Source organism: Durio zibethinus, chromosome 11 (assembly GCF_047325235.1).
Source record: "Durio zibethinus cultivar Kanyao isolate XHJ-2024 chromosome 11, ASM4732523v1, whole genome shotgun sequence".
NCBI classification, from domain to species: domain Eukaryota; kingdom Viridiplantae; phylum Streptophyta; class Magnoliopsida; order Malvales; family Malvaceae; genus Durio; species Durio zibethinus.
Window position 1 is genome coordinate 94,591 of NC_143172.1, and position 20,681 is coordinate 115,271.

At 32.8% G+C, this 20,681-nt stretch overlaps 2 protein-coding genes across 2 annotated transcripts; one reads left to right on the forward strand and one right to left on the reverse strand.

Moving 5' to 3' along the window:
* Nucleotides 1-732: 732 nt before the first annotated feature.
* On the reverse strand, nt 733-2,589 carry KUF1 (KAR-UP F-box 1). The gene has a single exon (XM_022881743.2). It carries the CDS (start codon nt 2,308-2,310, stop codon nt 1,213-1,215), a length of 1,098 nt encoding a protein of 365 aa, XP_022737478.1. The 5' UTR covers nt 2,311-2,589; the 3' UTR covers nt 733-1,212.
* Nucleotides 2,590-11,564: 8,975 nt separating this feature from the next.
* FEI1 (Leucine-rich repeat protein kinase family protein) lies at nt 11,565-20,436 on the forward strand. The gene is made up of 14 exons (XM_022883082.2): nt 11,565-11,796; nt 13,001-13,209; nt 13,616-13,751; nt 13,855-13,926; nt 14,030-14,101; nt 14,976-15,047; nt 15,156-15,227; nt 15,346-15,417; nt 15,650-15,747; nt 15,938-16,105; nt 16,223-16,555; nt 16,833-17,078; nt 18,148-18,281; nt 19,777-20,436. The coding sequence occupies exons 2-14, from the start codon at nt 13,113-13,115 to the stop codon at nt 19,993-19,995; spliced, it is 1,791 nt and encodes a 596-aa protein (XP_022738817.1). The 5' UTR covers nt 11,565-11,796; nt 13,001-13,112; the 3' UTR covers nt 19,996-20,436.
* The last annotated feature ends 245 nt before the right edge of the window (nt 20,437-20,681 follow it).

Genomic DNA, 20,681 nt, shown 5'->3' on the forward strand with positions numbered 1-20,681 from the left:
TAGTAGGCAAATATGAAACTATTAAAACTCGGATTGATCTCCAGGAGTTTACATATGTGCAGTGTAGAAAATTGAAGCTCTAGAGTACAATAATGCTGAGAGAAGGTTGGCATAAAGGATTTGGTTGCCCTCCTCCGCTGAAAAGTTTATTCTAGCTCATTATAAAGTTAAATTTCTTTATAATGATATTTAAAAAAAAAACAAATATAACAAACAATTAAATATTAACCAAATGAAGCCTTAAGTAGTGAGTAAGGAGCAATAGAAGACAAGTTAATCGTTGAAGGAGTAAATTGTGCTCATTAATAATGAGATACCAAACCATAAGTTAGAGTGAAGCTCATATCAGACTCAGACGGACGCAGTGGCTTTGGAGGTGAATTATGAATATGGTGATGTTTGTCTTTGGTTCTGAAAGAGAATTATATTCCACGATTAAGGTGGGCTCGATCCGAGTTCATAGGGTCGAGTTTAAAAAAAAAAAAATTATATTTTGGATTAGGTCGAATTCAAATTTTAAATAAATCCGATTTGAAAATATATAAAAATAATTTTTTAAATTATCTTTTTATTTATATATATTTATATAATTATATATTTAAATATTTATATTTAAAAAATAATATTTTATTAATTTCGAATCATATTGAATTTAAATATAAAAAAAAATTAAATTTTAAATCAAATTAAAATCAAATTTAACAAATATAAAATTAAATTGAATCCAAAACAAAACAAAAATTCACCTCTGTTGCCAACCCTAGACAACATCATTTTCATAATTACGAAGTGCATCTAAAACTTCTAGAGACGGTTCAACTACTTGCTCATTTCGCAATGCATTTTCTCAAAAAAAGACAAAATTTCACTTTCTCGACCAGATAATAATACCTAAAACAATGACAATGAGTCTTTTAATTCCAAAAAATAGTTCTGGAAGTAGTGTAAATTTTCATGGCTCCGCAAGGTTCCGTATTCCTTCTGAGAACATCATTCAATGATCAAACAAACAAGTTGTCAACAAAGAAATATCAATTTCAGTGTCGTCTACAGTGCATTTTGTTCCGATAATCGACAAATTTTCACTTTCGTTTCTATACGTCTCAAAGAAGATCGAAAAAAAATTTTTCAGTGAATTTTCCAATACGGCAACTAGTAGTTGAGCAAAAACAGATCATTCCAAACCCGAGGACGCCAGGCCATTGTCGCCAATTAAAAATCAAGGCGGCTCATCCTGGGCAAGACATGAACCGCCAACGGTTCCAACCCCGACGGCCTCTGCACTACCCAGAATCTGGGTGGCGCCACCACCACATCGATGACTAGAATCTCACCGTCACCGCAAATAACGCATAGTCTTCCAGCAGCAGCAGCCATTTGGCGTGCCCCTTTAAGCCTCTCCGACTCCATTATCTCCCCCCAATCATCGCTGTCTTGGTTATACCTCGTGAGTACTCCCTTACCCTCGTCCACAGCGTATAATACTTCCTCTTCCATGGCAGCTACGGGTCCTCTCCAGCCAGCCACCATGCCCTCCGGCATGTTTTCCCATATGTCATTCTCTACATCGTAAACAGTCCCTTGTTTAGCCACGTTCACCATACACAGCTTCCGTCTCCAACCAACTGCGTCGATGGCGTCTCTGCTGAATCTCCCGTCTTTCAATTGTCTCATCTTCTTCCATCTGGTGTCATTCATTTCATCGTCCTCCAAGTCCCACCTCTCCAAAGACCTAGCTACGTCCGTGGAGAAGTTGGATCCAATCCCACTAGCCACGTAAATGGTGGGGCCAGATGCCCCTGCTGCACACCAGCGACGCGGAGTGGCCATTGCAGGACCCGACCTCCATGAGCGAGAGAGTGGAGAGAATATGAGGGGGTGAGAGAGGGCTGGATTAAAATTGGGGGCAGTTGCGGCTAAAAGGACAAGATTACCAGAGACTGAAATGGATTGAACAGGGAGGTTGCGGGATATGAAAGCGGGGTGACGCACAAGGAGACGAAGAGGGCCAGGGGGTGGAGGGACCGCTTCCCACTTGGACGACATCGGATCAAAGCTCAACAACTGGATTTCATTACTTGATGATGAGAAGAGAGTGTAGAGAGAGGGGAAAGGAGGAACAATAGGCGAGTAGATTACGCGCCGCCATGACCGGCAAATGGAGTAAAGCAAGGAAGGATGAACACCCGAGAGGCACAGCTCAGCAACGTGATCCGGCAGGCGTGGTATTAGAGGCTGCTCTTGCAGTTCCTGGTGGTTGCGGTGGGCTACCAGCTTTTGACGTTTCCTGGGGTTGGGTGATTTGCCCATTAAGGAAGGTAAAGCCGACAGGAAGGGAAGCTATTTGGAGTCAAGACTGGGGAGCTTTAGATGAGGCTCTTTTCATTGTCCTATGGGAAAGGCTCTTCCTTCTATTAAAAAAAAAAAACAGGATAAAGAGTTGTCATTGGTGGAGAAGTGGGAGATTGTCAGTCTATACTCGTACACCTCAAATAAATCGTAAAAGTTGGGGTTTGGGCTCTTTCTCTCTTTCTTAATTGCCGTGTGTTATTTTGATTTAAATGGGTTAAATAGCATTCTTTGTCATTAAATTTTATTTTGCTTTTTAATTTTAAAAGTTTTAATTGAATTTTTAATTATTTAAAATTAATTCTACTATGATATTTTTATTTATAAAATCATTTATATTGATAATAAATATCAATTAACATCATCAAATAGCATCCATTACGTTTCACGTGATAAAAAATAAATTAAAATAAAACTTTTTCAAATTTTAAAAACTAATAATTCATATATATTATATATATATAATTCATGTATATTTTGAATGAAAGATAAGATTAAGAAGCGCATTAATTTGATGCACCGAACAAAACCAAACAGCTTGCTTTTGAAAATAAATGCAATACCTTCACATCTACATCTAAGTTAGTAAATGCTGTGGGGTCGAACTCATTAAAAAGGCCACTGCCCCATTAAATTATATTGCAGTAATAGATAAACAAAATAAATACCAACATTCGTCGTCATGCATGAAATCACAAAAGAGTGTTTTGTCGGTTTATGATAAATAAATACATAAATGTAGGAAGCAAGGAAGTTAGTACTTACTAATGACATTAACTAGAAATTAGCCCCTTTCGCCGGGGTATAGCTTCCTATATTTTTATGTTAAAAATAATAAATAAAATATTAAAAAATAAATAAAATAATAAAAAATAATTTTGAGAATAATACTTTCTTAAAAATTACTATATTTTTAGAATACAATAAAATTTTAAAACTTTGTAAGTAAAAGTTATGAAAATGATTATATTTAAATATTTATTTATAATGAATGAATAAGAATAAATTTTTATTCAAATGGTTATGATTTTTGTAAAATTATAACATTCATGAATAAAAATTTATTTATATTCAAATAATTATAATAATTTGTTATATGATAATTATTATAACATTTAGATTCATGAATCTATCATTATATATAGTTTAAGGAGTCGCCATTAATTTATTTTTTTTTATAGATATGATTGGACACTTAATTGAATCTGTCATATTTTTAAAAATATTCTCAAATTTGATTTAGGTATCTTTAAAAGATAAATTAAATATCTATGAAATTATAATTAAGTATGAAAGTACGATTACATATGAAGAAGATTATAACGCCTATATTAAATGATGATACCAACTTGATGCTATTCATTAAGCTTAAAAAATCTTATCAGATAATTAATTATTGATAATTGTCATTAATTTACTCAAATACTTTTGTCAAAAAATTAAGAGAATTCTCTTATTTCAAAAGTATACAATAAACTACTGTTTATTTAGCAAAGGTTTCATCATTGGATTATTTTAAAGAATTATATTATAAGATTAACTTTTTCTAATAATTCCTTTTTGTTATTTTATTTTAGAAAAAATAATATTTTATTTAAAGAGAAATTGATACTTTCGATATTTTTTTTTATCTATTTTTGAAATACTTTTTATTTTAAGAAAATAGATATTTTGACTTTTCCTTAAAACATTTCTTTTTGAAATATATTTTATTTAAAAAAAATTGATATTTCAATTTTTCCTCAAACAATTTTTTTAAATATTTTTTGTTTATAGAAAATTAATACTTCAACTTTTCTTCAAAACTATTTTTTATAATACTCCAATTTTTTCTTAAAGCATTTTTAAATTTTTTTTGTTTAAAAAAATTGATACTTTAATTTTTTTAAATATTTATTTTTAAGATTCTTTATTTTTAAGAAAAATCGATACTTCAATTTTCCTCAAGAAACATTTTTTTTTATTTTTTTAAGGAAATTTGATACTTTAAGTTCTTTTTTTTTACTTTTTAAGAAAATTAATACTTCAACTTTTTCAACAAAAAATTTTTTTTTGAATTTTTTGTTTTTTTCAAAAACTATTTTTTTAAATATTTTTATTATTTTTCATTTAAAATTTGAATACTTTCATTTTCCTTACATTTTTAATTTTTATTTTAAATATTTTAATTATCTTATAAAATATTGGAAAAAAAACTTATACATAAAGAAATAAATACTATTGATTTATGAAAAATGAATAGAAATAAATAAATAAATAAACAAGTAAAATAAGAAAAAAATAAACCTTAGCTTACTTTCGATCGACTTGAACTTGGCATAACTCTAAAAATAGATGAAGGTTGAAGCAGCTTAAAGTACAGTTTGGCTCGATGACTCAGCAATGGCTCAATGAGATAGGCAAACAAGTCGAGGCGTTAAGGTTAGATCAAACCTTGGGGGTGACATACAGATCCTACAATATTTAAAAACCAAAATGCTCTTGTTTCACGCCTATATAAAAGGCAAAAATATTCTTTTTTCCTTTAGATATTCCATTACTTCATCTCCCTCCTCTTATCATTTTTCTTTGTGTCTCTCTCTAAAAAATGAAAAACATCGGTTGAATTTCATCAATTTTTGGATAATAGTCTCCTGAATCAAGATTTTTTCGTCAAAAAATTCAAGTTTCGTTGTGAAATTTCACCATATTTTAAATTTTTCAAAATTTCCTAGAAAAAAAATCCCAAAAAAAAATGCTTAATCACCTTTATACTTCATGGGATCCTTCAAAATACCAACTAGAGCCTAAAACAAAAAAAAAAAAAAAAAACCCAAAAACCTATGCTAGAAAACTAATCTAATCTTAAAAAAAAATATATGTTTTTTTGACTACTGTGTTTCATTTTCTATCTTTTTATCCTTTAATTGTGTCTTATGTGATCATTAGTTTATATAAGGATTAAGCTGTAAGGATTATGCCCTATATCAACAGGAAAATTCAAAACTTAAAATCCTCTTTAAAATAAAAAAATCCTATCCTATTCATCCATTTAGTTTGGTTTAAAAGAAAATTCATTTTTATCGTAATTTCAAATTTTAATTACCTTTTATCGCAGTATTTCATTCAAACTAAATCTCTATTTTTATTTATATTTTATTCTTTTTATATTCATCTAATTTTTATCTAAACACAACAATAGGAAACGGATCAAGATCTAAAACCTACCCTAAAAAATGGGTATCTACAATCATAATTATTTTCGTTCAATATAATTATTAAAAGTATGGATAAAATTAAATTTATTTATCAATAATTAAATTTTTTTATCAAACATGGGATACAATCACATTTTAACTATAAAAAAAAATCAATACACATGAAATATTATAAAATATTAAAAGTTTAAAAATTTTAAATATAATATAATATTTATTATTATTATTATTATTAAGTTTTTGTATCATATTAAAAGCGTTGTAATTTAATATTAATTTGAATAATTATATGATTTTTTAATTTATCATATATTGTAATATTTTAAAAAATAATAGAACAAACTTTATAATTTTTAATGAAATATTTTTGATATTTTATTTTTATAAATATATTTATTTATTTATTTATTATTATTTTTTAAAATTAAAAAATGTATTTATTATAGATAATAAATGAAAACTTTTATGTCTTGATATATTTTTTTATTTGACAATCAATTGTGCAGTCCAATCATATTATAGATTGTCCCTACTAGAAGATAGCTTTAATAGTATTTTATATTATTATTATTGATTACGATGACGATTAATTTATTGGTGATTATTGATTATTGTTATTATATATTTTTTATCTTTGTAAAATTTTCACAAAAATATTTAGTTATAAAAAATTAAAGGAAAAAATTAAAAGAAAGAAAATAAAAAAATCTCAATTATGTTTTTTCTTTTTTTCCTTTCATTTTTTGTAACTTATTTTATAAAAAATGCTTATTCTAAAAAATGAGAGGAAAAATTAATAAGAGGAAAAATAAAAAGTGTACACCTTTCCTTTTCTTTTTATTTTATTTTTCTTATATTTTTTAATTTTGTTTTTAAGAAAATATAAAAAAGTTATTACAAAACTAAAAAAATAAATAAAAAAGAAATTGTGAGTAGTTGTCATTCAATTAATTCCACTATATTTTCTATTTTTATTTTTAAGAAAAAAATAAAAGAATCCTAAAATTAAAAAGGTAAATAAAAATTGTATTGACTAATTAAATGATAAATGTCACTCAATTTAGCTCCAATTAATTCCAAAATTAAAAAAGTAGCATTAAATTATCAAAAGACAACTTAAGACTTCTTTTTAATATTAAGAATATAAATTTTAGATTGAGCTTTTGTCATTGCTCATGCCTCTTTCCCACCTCATCCCTATCTTCCTTCAACTCTTCAGTTTCCAAACATCCCGTGACATCCACATTTCCCATTTTTCTTTGCTTCATCTTTCCTTTTTTTTTTTTTTTTCATTATCCAAATATTACTAGTAACACGTGGTATATGTATATTTAGTAGTAGTACTTTTATATATTTGCATAAATGCGAACAAGTTTAAAAGGAAAAATGATACTAATTTTAATTCTCAATTTCTTAAGATTAAAGAATCGTGACATTTGTTTGCTTAAGTTCCTTATGATATGATTATATTAAAATAATAGCAATAAATTTAACTCAAAATTTTTAAATCTAAAAATTTTGGTTCATGAAACATAAGAAAATCATTTTTTTCATTATGTAGTTTAAGAGCATTGAATTTTTACATGTAAAAACTAATTAGTGAATCAAATTTAATTTAATTAATTCATAAAATTATTTTTAAAAATTGATATCAAATAAATCTAAGATTTCTATCACAAAGCTGTAACATGCTTTATAAAAAATAAATAAACAAACAAACAAGGTAGACCCAACTCCTTATGAAATCAATTACATTACATTTGTACTAAGCATTTTGCAGAAACAAAAGAAATTATCTAAAGGCCCAAGCCGGATTAAGCTCCAAGTTAGAAGAAAGCCCAAAGTCTGGCCTCATTCGGGCCACTCATTTGGACACCTAATCACGTTGTCAGACATCGGCCTAAAAAGAAGCCGTTTAAGAAACAATAAACAAAAGTCCGGGGTACGAAAAAGCCGAAAGACGAAGAGAGGAAAGAGATGACGCGAGGAAAGCAGAAGATCGAAGCGCAGAGGCGAAATGCGGAGAAGAATCAAAAGCCAAAGGGTTCTCAGCTGGAAGCGAGAGCTGTTGCCCTCAAAGCCAGCTGCCCCATCTGCAAGGTTTTTTTTTTTTTAATTAAAATTAAATGGTCATTTCAATTCAATTTTATTCGACTCCGCATATCGGCCTTTGATATTGATGGTGATTTTATTTTGTTTTCGCATTTTGAAACGTCGTCTAATAGTAGTATGACTTATAGTATCCCGCCTGAAACTAATTAATTAATAAGTATAGACTATAGATGGACGGGGGCAACAAACTGACCCACTTTCTTTCTTCTTCCCCTTGTATTGTAGAAATTGATTGATCATTGATGGATGGCATGCATTTCAAATAGAAATCATAAAAAAAAAAAATGATTTTTTTCTTTCTTGCTTGGACTCAGCTTCACCCAAGTGCTTCAACTATTGCCTACTTATATTAATAACTATAATAATACTAGTTATTACCAATAAATGTTGGTCTTCACTAGTATTTTACTGCTATCAGTTTGACTTGCTACACCACCTCTGTTGCATGTGAGCTAATACTATAGCTAACACTTTTGCCTTGCACTACAATCGGCCTCATATTCATCTTCATATTCTCTGACTCCAAGGGTAGGCTTGGTGACATTATTTAAGGATCCTGTTTCCTTGTTTCGGTTAGAAAGGGACTTTTTTTTAAAGATTCTTGAGGATTTATACAGCTGATTCAAAAGATGCCTAGGAAAGTGATATCTCCATTCTTTTGACTTCCCAGAACTCCCTTTTGTAGTTTTATCCATATATGCATGCTATTCAAAAGGATGCTGCGAGCATATCTCAGTTAACACTAACTGTATTTCTTAATAGAGTCCGTAGACCAGAAGACCTTATGGTTAGGTGGAGATTTGCAAGTAGTTTATTATTTTTTTCCACTTTTAGATTTATATTTTGAATATGCGCTTTTTCTTTTCTGTTACTATTTTTTTTGGTTTTGTGACGTAAATGATGTTGCGGTGGGTGCCTGTTTTATTTAAGTTTCTCTTGAATTTAAAGGTTAGCACTTAGTATGGTGGAAGCTATGGGAAGGGGGTGATTTCATGGTGGTTCATTGGCAGTAGAATGAAATCGGAATTTGATAGTTTCTAGTTCTTTAAAATGACATCAGTTTTTAGAAGCACATATTGAAAAATTCCAATATGAAGAAAAAGAATAGTTAACAAAACCTAGATTTTTGAAAATCTTAATTACTGTATTTTGAATGCTTCTTGTTAAAATTTGATAAAATTATCAAATGGTTCATCCAAACACACCGTGAGATAATTAAGGAAAGGCCACGTACCTCCAAAAACATAAGCAGTTAAAATATTATAATTAATATGATTAGAGCACCTTGTTCATTAAGAAGCCAATTAACTTATGTACATGCATTCACCAGTTCTGCTCCAGGGTGGATGGATTGATTATATTTAGAAGGAACAGGCTCTTTCACATAAGTAGGAACTTTTTGTACATTTAACCAACAGAAATTTTCACTTTTTGATTCGATTACCTTCCTCTACAAATGTGGAAGGATATAAAGAAAACTAAGAATGATAAGTTGAGGTTTTTTTTTTTCTTTTATAGAGCATGAGCTGCGGAAAACTTGATAAACTTCCCTACGCTTTTGTTATTATATTTTTGTTATTAAATAGATATAACAGGAGTAAGACTAAGAAGAAGGGGTGATCTGTCAGAATTAAAAGGGTAAGCAATTTTGTGGACACTATTGTTGCTGCCTTTCTCTTTGAACCTATTTTGCCTCTCTGATGAAATCTGGCAGAATATGTGGAAGAAAATAGTACATATAACAGGTTGTGGAAGTCCCTGAATTGTGATAATTGATGCGACATTGATAGTTGTATGTTGCTGGTTGCTATGCGTAGACAGTTTGAATTGCATTGTAAAACATGTGGCTGTAGGTCAACTTGGCTTTATCTTACATTCAAACTGCAGTGCAACCTACTTGCAAGCCATACCTTTTTATATATAACTGATTTTATTGTGATTATGGAGTCCAAGGGTACCAACTGTTTGGCTTTTGAATGGAGTTTTCATTTGCTGTTTTATGTGATTGCATATTGCATGCTTCTATAATTTTGCATTTATCTTATACATCATATACTTGGACTCGGAACATATCACTTTTGCCACCCCACCCCCCACCCCCCAAAAAAAAAAAGAAAAAAGAAAAAGGAGGCCTGGAATGATTGTTTGCTGTAGGATGATAAGTTGCCTTTATTTTCCCTTTCTTCAACATTTTAAACTTGCATTCTCTCCTTGTGCCTGCTTGTTGTTTGAAGGGTTTGGTTTGTGTTGTTGGGGTGGCAATTAGAATCCATGACATATTTTAGATCCTCTCTCTCACCTCCTTTCCCGTAACAGGCTAAAGTGAAGCTTACTTGTTGTTGTAGGTGCAATTAGCGAATGAAAAGCAACTTGGTGATCATTATGCCTCCAAGCATCCAAAGGAAAACCCTCCTGCTGAATCAAGTTGATTGCTTTCCCATGTAAAAATGCAAAAAGGAAAAGAAAACAAAAGAGCTTTTCCTGTGTGATTTCTAAATATTGTATGTTAACTGTGTCTTATTTTAAACCAACGAAAATGGCTCTTATGGTCTATTTGCCTTTCACTTTCAGTATTGTATAGAATTGTATGACAATAGAATGATAACAAAGCAGTTGCCTGGGTATAATATTTTACGAATTCATAATGGCGTATAGATATACTGAACTTAAGTATATATGATGCTTGAGAAAATTTTGTAGAAAAAATTCGATTTGAAAAAAATGTTAAAATTCCTTGTGCCATAGTGTTGATCAGCTAATCATATGTATTAAAAACCCATAACACAGTAGCTAATCCAGCAAAGAAGCAATTATATTTATGACTTATGTTACTTCCTGGTATGAAGCCCTGCCTGTTCAGCTATATATAGCCTTGGATGCTCACTACTTTCACTCTAGTCACGATAGATTTCTTCCAGTCTCTAGTTGTTAGTGCACCATCCATCCACTGTTATTGGGGATTATTAATCTGGGCTTAAAAAGTTAAGCAGCTCTCCTCCCCCGTAACCATGCGGCCATTATGGAACAACTCCTGTTAATTCAGAACACAGTACAAGACAAGGAAGGAAACAGAAAGAAAATATATAATATTCCTCTCTTATTAAAAATTGAGGTGAGGACCGAGGAGAAAAGTGTTTTCTAGGACTTCCTCTGAAGACTTAAACCATTAGAGTCATGAACTTGTACATTCTTCACACTAATAAATAGATTCTGTATTAATTCTATCTAGCCATCTCATGTGCTTGCTTCATTGATTATGTGATTATGGTAAGATGGTTGAAAAAATCTCTATTCAATTGGTTATGGTTTGGGCCTCTTATCGATTCAAATACAAAGATGACTTAGCTATAAGACTTGGGAGTGACATATTTTTGTGCAAGAACAAAGGGCTTGGTTGGTGTTGTTGGGGTGGCATTTGAATTGCTAGATGGACAATTCTATTAATAGACTCAACCAAAAGTCATGCAGCCACCGTAGGCAGGACTGCATACCATGACAAGTTGATGTCTCGTCTCGTCTAGGGTAGGAGACATCTAAACCAAAGAGGGTAAGGGATTTTACTTACTGCCGATGGTATTTAGGGACAATGAATTCCTTTAAATAATATATATTTTGTATATCGAGAACCCCTGGCTTTCTTCATTGTCCTTTTATCTCTAACGGGTGCGCTGGCGGATCTACATATTTTTAGTTTTTGTTTGTGCATACAAAAAATTCCTATTTTATTTCAAATACTGTATATGTACCTCGCTTTACTCTCTTCTCACTTCTCGGTTTCAGTTCACATTTGACAGTGAATCGGTTCTAGAAAGAAGGAAGCGTCGGTTGGCACGTACAGAAGGTCACTGTCGCACGTGAGAAATCACCTCCGCCTTATTGGCTCACCTCAACTAGACCCTTTAATTCGGAGCATCTAATTCTCGCACACTCTTTCCCTTTCCACAACTAAAACTCTCTTCACAATCACATATATACTCAAATATAACAAAAAAAAAAAAAAATCAATCTCCCACTCATTACTCATCCAAGAAGAAGAAGAAGAAGAAGAAGAAGAAGCACTGAATCATTTTTATTTCTCCTTTTTTTTGTTCTTTTTCTCTTTACAGCCCATTGCCTGCAGATCGAGTCAATCTCAAAGGTTTCTTCAATTTCTCCTTTTTCTTTTCCAAAATTTGCATCTGTTTGTGTTTAAGTTCCAGATTGGTTAGTATTTGCGTTCTATGCTCGAATCTTTACTTCGTTTTTAGCTCGATTTCTTTTACCATGCTTGGATATAAATTGCTTAAGCAGATTCTAGGAATCTCGTTTTCGTTTTTATGTCCTTGATTTCGACTACCCTTGTTTCATGCGTTCCTTTTCTTTCTTCTTCTTCTTCTCCCCCCCCCCCCTTTTTTTCCGGTTTATGTTACGAAATTTCTGTCAATTTATCAATGTAATTGTATTCTTCTTTCAGCTCTAAAAGACAATGCAGTAATCAATTAGTTCAAATTTCTGAGGCAGTTAGTTTAGTTTTTAGTTTCAAATTCAGAGAAACTGAATGTGGCTGAGTTATATGGGTTGGAGAAGTTGATTTTAGTATAATCACGTATTATATTTTATTTTTTTCGTCTAAAATATTTTTATTTAGTATGTGTAGCTTTAAATTTGACAGAAATGTCTCAAAATGATTGGAGACTTGGAAATGAATTGCTTGTAAAAGCAAGTGATAATGTCTTCCGATTTTAGATAAGGAATACAAATGCAACAAAAACCTTTGATGATGAAAATATTGTTTATCAGATGGGTTCAGTTTCCTTAAAATGGCAATGAAGTCTAATTATGCTAGTTGTTTTAAATATCTGCTGCTATCTGCTGTTTGTTTCTTAGTTGTATATCTGCTGTTTTTTCTTCATTCACTGAATTAATGTCGCACGATGTATGGTACTAGAGTAAGCAGCTCTCTTAGACTAGCATGTCCATCACAGATATCAAAGCCACATTTCAAGATGAATTATTTATTTATTTTTCTGAATTCATGATATAGCAATTACTTGACCTGCGTTCATGTGTAAGACTTTGGTGCTCTATGTTGTCCTTTCGTTCTACATGAGTGGCTGCTTTGACTTTCTCTGTTCTTTAAACAAAAAAATAACATATATATATATATATTTTTTTTTCTCTGAGAGGGTTCTTTCTTGGTTTTCATTTATGCATTTCTCTGCACAAATTGGAAGGGTCTTGGTAGCAATTTGCATTGGATTCAAGAACATTGATCTGCTCAATATTTATGTTTCAGCTTTCCTATTATTTTTAATTCTTATCTTGCTTCTCCATTTCCTGCCTAACTTTTCTTTCTTTTGTAGCTGCCAAATGGCAATGTAGTCCAGATAACCATATGTTACAACAAGGAGGGATTTTTGGGCTTGGTGTATCAGATGATTTGTAGTATCTATATTATGCTTGCTCAGTGCCATTATGGGCATCTGTCTAATGAAATGTCAATGGCGATGGCTGCTTCATGTTCTATTCTTTTTTATCCTAATAAACAGAATCAGAGCTATCAGTCCTGATGGTAGGTGATATGTATGTCATATCAGATAATTCAAGCCGATGTTTAAAAGTTTCTTTTTCTCCTCTTGTTCTCTCACCATTTGGAAAAGGATCCACAAATTCCTTCCTCATGTTCATACTCATTTGGTTGGTATATACTGGTTAATTTGTCTCATTTAGGAAATTTTCAATATTTTCCATACTGAAAATTTCCTCCTTTTAAAACTTTGGTGATCATGTTTACATTTTGCCCTTCTCTTTCCTTTCCTTTCCTTTCCTTTTCTGACACTGTCTTTAGATTGTAGTTTAGATATTAACAGATTTTGGCCGGTTATAAAATCTCTAGCTAGCGAGTCATTAGGTACATTTCTCACAGGAAATAAGAATATCTGGTTATAGAATGTGAAAATGCTTTTACTGATATGCAGGAGAGGCACTTCTAAATTTCCGAATAGCAATTGTTAGTTCAGATGGTGCGCTTTCCCAATGGAGACCAGAGGATCCTGATCCATGCAAATGGAAAGGGGTGAGATGTGATGGTAAAACCAAGAGAGTGACAACTTTGTGAGTTTTAAAGATCATGTCCAAATATGTCTTCCCTTTGACAACCTTGTATGCATGAAAGTGCCTTTTAACATTATTTCTTTTTCCTATGTTTTCTCTTCAGGAGCCTTACCAATCATAAACTGAGTGGTCCTATATCCCCTGACCTTGGGAAGCTGGAGCACTTGAGGCTTTTGTATGTATTAGTGGGATTTATTTTTCTTCATGGTTGATGTGTGATCTGTATTCAAATATATTTTGTTGCAGCTGACATTTCCTGTAATTTTTATGTGAATCAGAATGCTTTATAACAACAACTTTTATGGGGCAATTCCTTCGGAGCTGGGTAATTGCACAGAGCTGCAGGGACTGTAAGTATCGATGCTGACATGTTGGTTCAGTGATCTAATGCTTCTCCTTGCTTGAAAAGTGTTGTTGGCTATTCTATAGGTTTCTCTTGCAAATGGTAGGGTTAAAGGGTATGATATTAAAAAATGTAAAATTTTTCATTCACTTTGAGGTTCATGATTTGGCTGTGGTGCTGACACAAAACAAGGATTATGAACCATAGATGGATTTCAAAGGGATTTAACTAGGATTACTGTTCTCATACACTGAGAATAGCCAATTGTTCTCTTTGTGCCACATGTCAAAAATGGGTCTAGCTTTGTTCCTATTGTTCTTATACGTGTAGGATATATATGCACTGGTGTTATATAAATTGATGAAATGGAGAGAAATCAGCTTGTTTAATTTCATAACTATCAATCTGTATAGTATCCTTTTTAGTACATTTGGGCAAGGCCAAGGGAGAAAGTGAACCTTGGACCTTCACCCCTCATTGGATGGGTACAACCACTAGGCCAACCAGCAGGCCAAGTGATATATATTGGGAGGCTGAGCTGGGCTAGGTGAGTAATCTCCTTTTTCGGACCTTTTCCTGATGTTTTGTCCAACTTTGATGTTCTTGATATACAGAGCTAAATCAAAAACAGAAAAACAACCTTTTCATTGCTTTTAATTGCTTATTTTGTGGTATTATTTCTAGTATTTCCTTTAGCATAAGCAAAGTGGATCAATATTTCTTACTTGTTCCTTAAAACTCATGAGGGTTCTATTTGGTTTTGGCTAAATATTGCTTGGATGTAGTTGATATAAGGTTTTTGTATTTATTTTCTGAAGAAATGGCATCAAAATTACCTGTATTCATTATTTTATTATACTGTAACCTGTTCTCTTCTACAGATACTTGCAGGGTAATTACCTGAGCGGATTAATTCCAAGTGAACTGGGGAACCTATCTTCACTTCAGAATCTGTAAGTTGTTTCTCTTTCTAAAAAATATGAGCTAGAGTGGTAAAGAGACTAAGCGTTTGGATTTCTTAATGATTCTTGCACTGTTTTTTTTTTTTTTTAAATTTGCAGGGATATCTCAAGCAACTCTCTCAGTGGATCTATCCCTGCTTCAATTGGGAAGCTAGATAAGCTTATTACATTGTTAGTTTCCTTGCTTCAAATTTCTTAGTTTTTAAATGGAGGTGTTCTACTGAGTTGGTACTTTAAGAATTTGTTGAATATAAACTCATCTTTGATGATCTTATTAAATTTCTGGAAGCAATGTGTCAAACAATTTTCTGGTTGGGCCAATACCATCACAAGGTGCCTTCAGCAACTGTACTGCAAGCTCGTAAGTACAAGCTAGTTTGCTATACTGTGTTCGATAGATCTTTTGTTATTTATATGCTATGTCATCTAAAGTATAATTCAGGAGGGTTCCAGGAACTGTTACTCTTATACTTGATGACTTAATTTTGCACTTTTAGGATCTTCATCTTCTGGGCCACTTTAGCTTGAAAGTTCAAAGAAGATTGCTATACTATTATTATACTAAATTAACAGTTTAACACTCTTCTTGGTAGTTTTGTTGGAAATCGTGATTTATGTGGAAAGCAAATCAATGTTGCATGCAAAGATGACAGTAGAGGAGCTGTAACAAATTCCCAACCACCTACCTCAGGTGAGCTGCATAAGTCGGAAATGTGTAACTCTGGCTGTTTGGTGCTCATTTCATATGTTAATTATCGATATAAAGATTTAAAATTTTGTTCACAATCTGAATTCCTGACAAGTTTGTTGCTTTATTCTTGGATCTATTATTTTTCTTTTTGGAGGCAGCTCACTTTGGTTAGTATTTCAATATTTTTTAGCTCAAAATCAAGGTAGTAAAAAGAAATACTCTGGAAGGCTTCTCATTAGTGCATCAGCAACCGTGGGTGCACTACTTTTGGTGGCACTTATGTGTTTTTGGGGTTGCTTCCTATATAAGAAGTTTGGTAAAAATGAAGGCAGAACTCTTGCCGTGGATGTCAGTGGAGGTGTTCTTCCCAACTGATCTTTAATTTTTGGAAAATTTAACTGTTTACCATTTTTTCATATTTACTCTCTAAGATGGAAAATTTAATGTCTTTGTTAATGTGGTATTGTTGCTTCAGGGGCATCAATTGTTATGTTTCATGGAGACTTGCCATACTCCTCAAAAGACATCATTAAAAAATTGGAAAATTTGAATGAGGAACACATTATAGGTACTGGGGGCTTTGGGACTGTATACAGGCTCGCAATGGATGATGGAAATGTGTTTGCTTTGAAACGAATTGTGAAGATGAATGAGGGATTTGATCGTTTTTTTGAAAGAGAGCTTGAAATTCTTGGAAGCATAAAACACCGATACCTTGTAAACTTGCGAGGATATTGTAATTCACCTACATCAAAGCTGTTAATCTATGATTTCCTGGCTGGTGGTAGCCTTGATGAAGCTCTTCATGGTGAGGCTCTCTTAACCATTTTCATTCAGAAGCACTGGTGGCATGGCATAAACTTGAACTACATGTTTTTCTTTGTTCTGTACCTTAAGATTTCAGAAAATTGAAAGATATAGTATTTTTAGTGGATTGACTAAGCTTGAACTTGAACATTTCTCCTTCTTTGTTTTACCAATGGTTCGGATTTCCTTCATGATTTTGGGTCCATTTCAATTCTATTGATTTGTTGAATGTATTGATTTCTTTATTCGGGGATGATGTTTTATGATTCTTTTAACAGAACGATCTGAGCAGTTAGACTGGGAAGCACGATTGAACATTATCTTGGGAGCAGCAAAAGGACTGGCCTATTTACACCATGATTGTTCTCCAAGGATCATACACCGCGACATAAAGTCCAGCAACATTTTACTCGATAGCAACTTGGAGGCTCGAGTATCAGACTTTGGACTTGCCAAACTGTTAGAGGATGAAGAATCGCATATTACAACCATTGTTGCAGGAACTTTTGGTTATTTGGCTCCAGGTATGCAGTTTGAATATTCTCTTACTTTCTACAATTGGGGAGCCTGTGGCTCTCTTTAAGCTTAAATTATGAAGGAGGTGAAGTTAGCTTTTCTGAAAGTAGATTGGGAGATTATTTCTTATGATGTTGACTTAATTTGACAATCATATCTGCCAGTTAAACATCTAATATGCCTGTGGTAATTCTGCACAAGAATTAAAAGGTGGCATCAGAGAAAGGTAAAGAGAAAGAGGAAAAAAAACTGGGAATTAGTGCTAAGCGCATTGGTCTGAACTGAAGTTGATCTCTTTTAATTTGAGATGCTTTGACAATAGTACTGCTGCTATTATTTGGCATAAGACAAGTGAGAATATGAGAGTTGATCTCAGCCGAAAAATCCATTTTTTATGTCTCTTTTAATGGATTATTTGAAGCATGACAACCATGTCCCACCCTGCTTTTTTATTTTTATTTTATTTGGCCCCTACAGATTAATAGAAGTCAAAATTTAGCCAAACATTTATGTAAATCTCTTTCAGCTAGGTACTCAATTAACCTTTTCAGATTTAGATTGGGATTTGTGTATGCCCTTTATCATTTGTTTGATAAGTTAAGAAATGATCATCATGTACATCCAACATTGTTGCCTGTTGGACCAAAAATGTTCTCTTGAAGTATTTAAAACTGTATATTTTCTCATGAACTTAATTGTTTTCTACATGAATTTTACCATTTTTATTACAACTTTTCTGATTTCTTGTAGACATAAAAATAAATGCTTCCAAACAAGCTTTATGCTCCATGACTTTGAGGCTCACGCCTCACATCACATTACTTAAACAAATTTGTCTTTAGAAACACTGCATTTAATCGGGATCCCCTAGTGTATGACGTTGTCTAATCTGTGTGTTAAGAAAATAAAAACTGCAGGAAGGATTCCAGGCATACTAATTTGGTCAAATATTTATTTATGCATTTATTTTTTGCAAAGATGCAGTTAGAATCTTGTTTAAGTGGTTGAGTTATTGTTATGTAATGTAAGCTTTTTAGATTCAATTTATCTTGAGTCTGTTTATGCTTCCTTCAACAGAGTATATGGTAAGTGGGAGAGCAACTGAAAAGACAGATGTCTATAGTTTTGGGGTCTTGGTGCTTGAAGTCTTAAGTGGAAAGAGACCTACTGATGCATCATTCATTGAAAAGGGCCTCAACATCATTGGCTGGGTATGTCTCCACTTCTTTTGAAATTTTTATGTAGAATCTTTATAAACAACACACTTAGACTAGATAGAGGCTGATTTAGGACTTAAAGTTTAGGTTCAAATGATAACAATAGGAAGAATAAGACTTGAAAACTTTGTTGATATGCAAACATAAAAAATCAGAAAATTAGGATGGGGAAAACAAAGGGAATTTAGGTGAACTATGAAAACTGAAATCAAGGAAGACAAATAACTTCAGAAAACACACTTAGAATTAGCGAATCACTCCCTAGGACTGCATCACACATTCAGCACTCAAACTTAATTAATTTCTTTCCACATAATACTACCGAACTAAAAAATCTCCCAAATATATAGGCAGTCAAGGTTTAGACAGCCTGCTGTTGTCATGATTAAATGACAACAATAGGTAATGGATTAGGGATCCCTGCTATAGACAAGATTATTTGACAGCCAGCATCTTCAAAATGTCCTAGTATGATGGATAGGCCCTTTATTAAGTGGCATTAAGCATCCTAAAGGGTGTTTACTTAGGTGACGGCAAGTGAATGCCAACTAGCTAAGCAAGTTCAGCTTTAGAATCTTGCCATATTATAATATTTGCATTGCTGTCTTTGCCCCTCCTCAGATAGACTTTAGTAGGTTTCCATCTTGCATCATTTTGTCTGTAGGATTAATATCTCCCTACATTAAAGAATTTCTGATTAAGCCGTTAATCACATGCTTGAGAAGTTCAAAACATTTGGTGGCGAACTAGCACTGAATATGCTGTGTGCTTAGTCTCTGTTATGTGGTTCATTAATGTTCTGCTGTAGATTTCATGTGCTGTACATTTGTGGTGCTGTTTACTTCACGTTCCATTTACCGAGGATTGGTCTGGGAAGATGTCATGGTTTTATGGAATGTATGTTTTAAGATGCTACTGGCCAGGCAAAATATTTTTCTTTTGCCTTTGCTTTCTGAAAAACACTACTTTTTTTCCGGATTTTGTTGCAGAGGTAAAGCAGTTTAAAAGAAACAGAAATTTTAGGGGAGTGGGTATGAAAAGAGAAAAACATATTTGTTTCATGCTTGTTTTTTCTTTTTTCCTATTCTTTTTTTGAAGAATGTTGAACATCTGTAAGGAGAAACGTTAAAGGGTATGAGGTAACAAAATTTTTGTCTTCAAAGTAAATTTGTCTCCCTCTAAGCAGATGTCTCTGGAAAGAAAAAAATCAGAACTATGTGTGTGAACAGATATTTTTCTGTCCAAGTAAGATTGAAATTGATGCTTGCTGTGTTACTAATTTCCATTTTCAATGATACAAATGGCACTGCACTCAGAGCAATTGGCTCATTAATAGATGCATATATCTCCCAACTCAGAAGAGTTGCGTTTGAATCCCCCTTCCCCCCAACTCAACAAGATATAAATGACATATCCCGTGCAGATGGTTTCCTCAATTAAGAATACATGTGTGTGTGTTCATCTGACTGGTCTGTTCTCTTTTATGCAGTTAAACTTCTTAATTACAGAGAATAGGCAACGAGAGATTGTAGATCCAAATTGTGAGGGGATGCAGGCAGAAAGCCTTGATGCCTTGCTTTCAGTTGCCATCCAGTGTGTTTCTTCAAGCCCAGAGGATCGACCCACCATGCACAGGGTGGTCCAGTTGCTTGAATCTGAGGTTATGACCCCATGCCCAAGTGATTTTTATGATTTCAACTCCGATTGAATAGTTGAAGCTGAAGACAAAGACTTGTTTGGTTCACATCCATGTTGCTCTCCTGTTATCTCTCACAATTTATTAGAGTAATGAACGCACAAAATGTCGGCCATGTAATCTGCAACAGCTTCACTTCTTCATTTGATTAATTCTTTATGCAGAGGGGAGTTGGAAGGTGTGGTCAATGGTCTACACCCATTTGAACCTGAATCAGAGCTGTTGAATAGAACTGGATTTAGGGCGCATATTCGTCCTTCCAATGCCCTGCCCGCATTTGGCGTACGGGTGCTGCGTGCATTCTTTCTTTCTCCACGTAAATGGAAACTCCTTCAGTGGTATCGAGTCTCGTCTTTGTTTTTACGTTATGCATTTCTTCCAAGTGTATATGATGGTTGTATAAATTGGGAATATTGTTGTTTATGCCATTTTTATAAAATTTTGCTTCCATTACCGTGATGAGTTTCATGGTTGAAATTGAAAGCTGATTTTATCCCGCTACTTGATTATACTGGATGCATTCAGAAATTAGGAGAAGCTTTAAAAAGGCCATGTAGGGCTTAAGAAAGAAAATATGTGAGTTCGAATTCCACATATTTCGAGTGAAAAGGCAACAATTGCCTACTTGAAATAATAGGAAGATCAAATTCAAACCTTGATTTGTCAACTGTCTTTATCTCTTTCTTGTTACTTGGGAA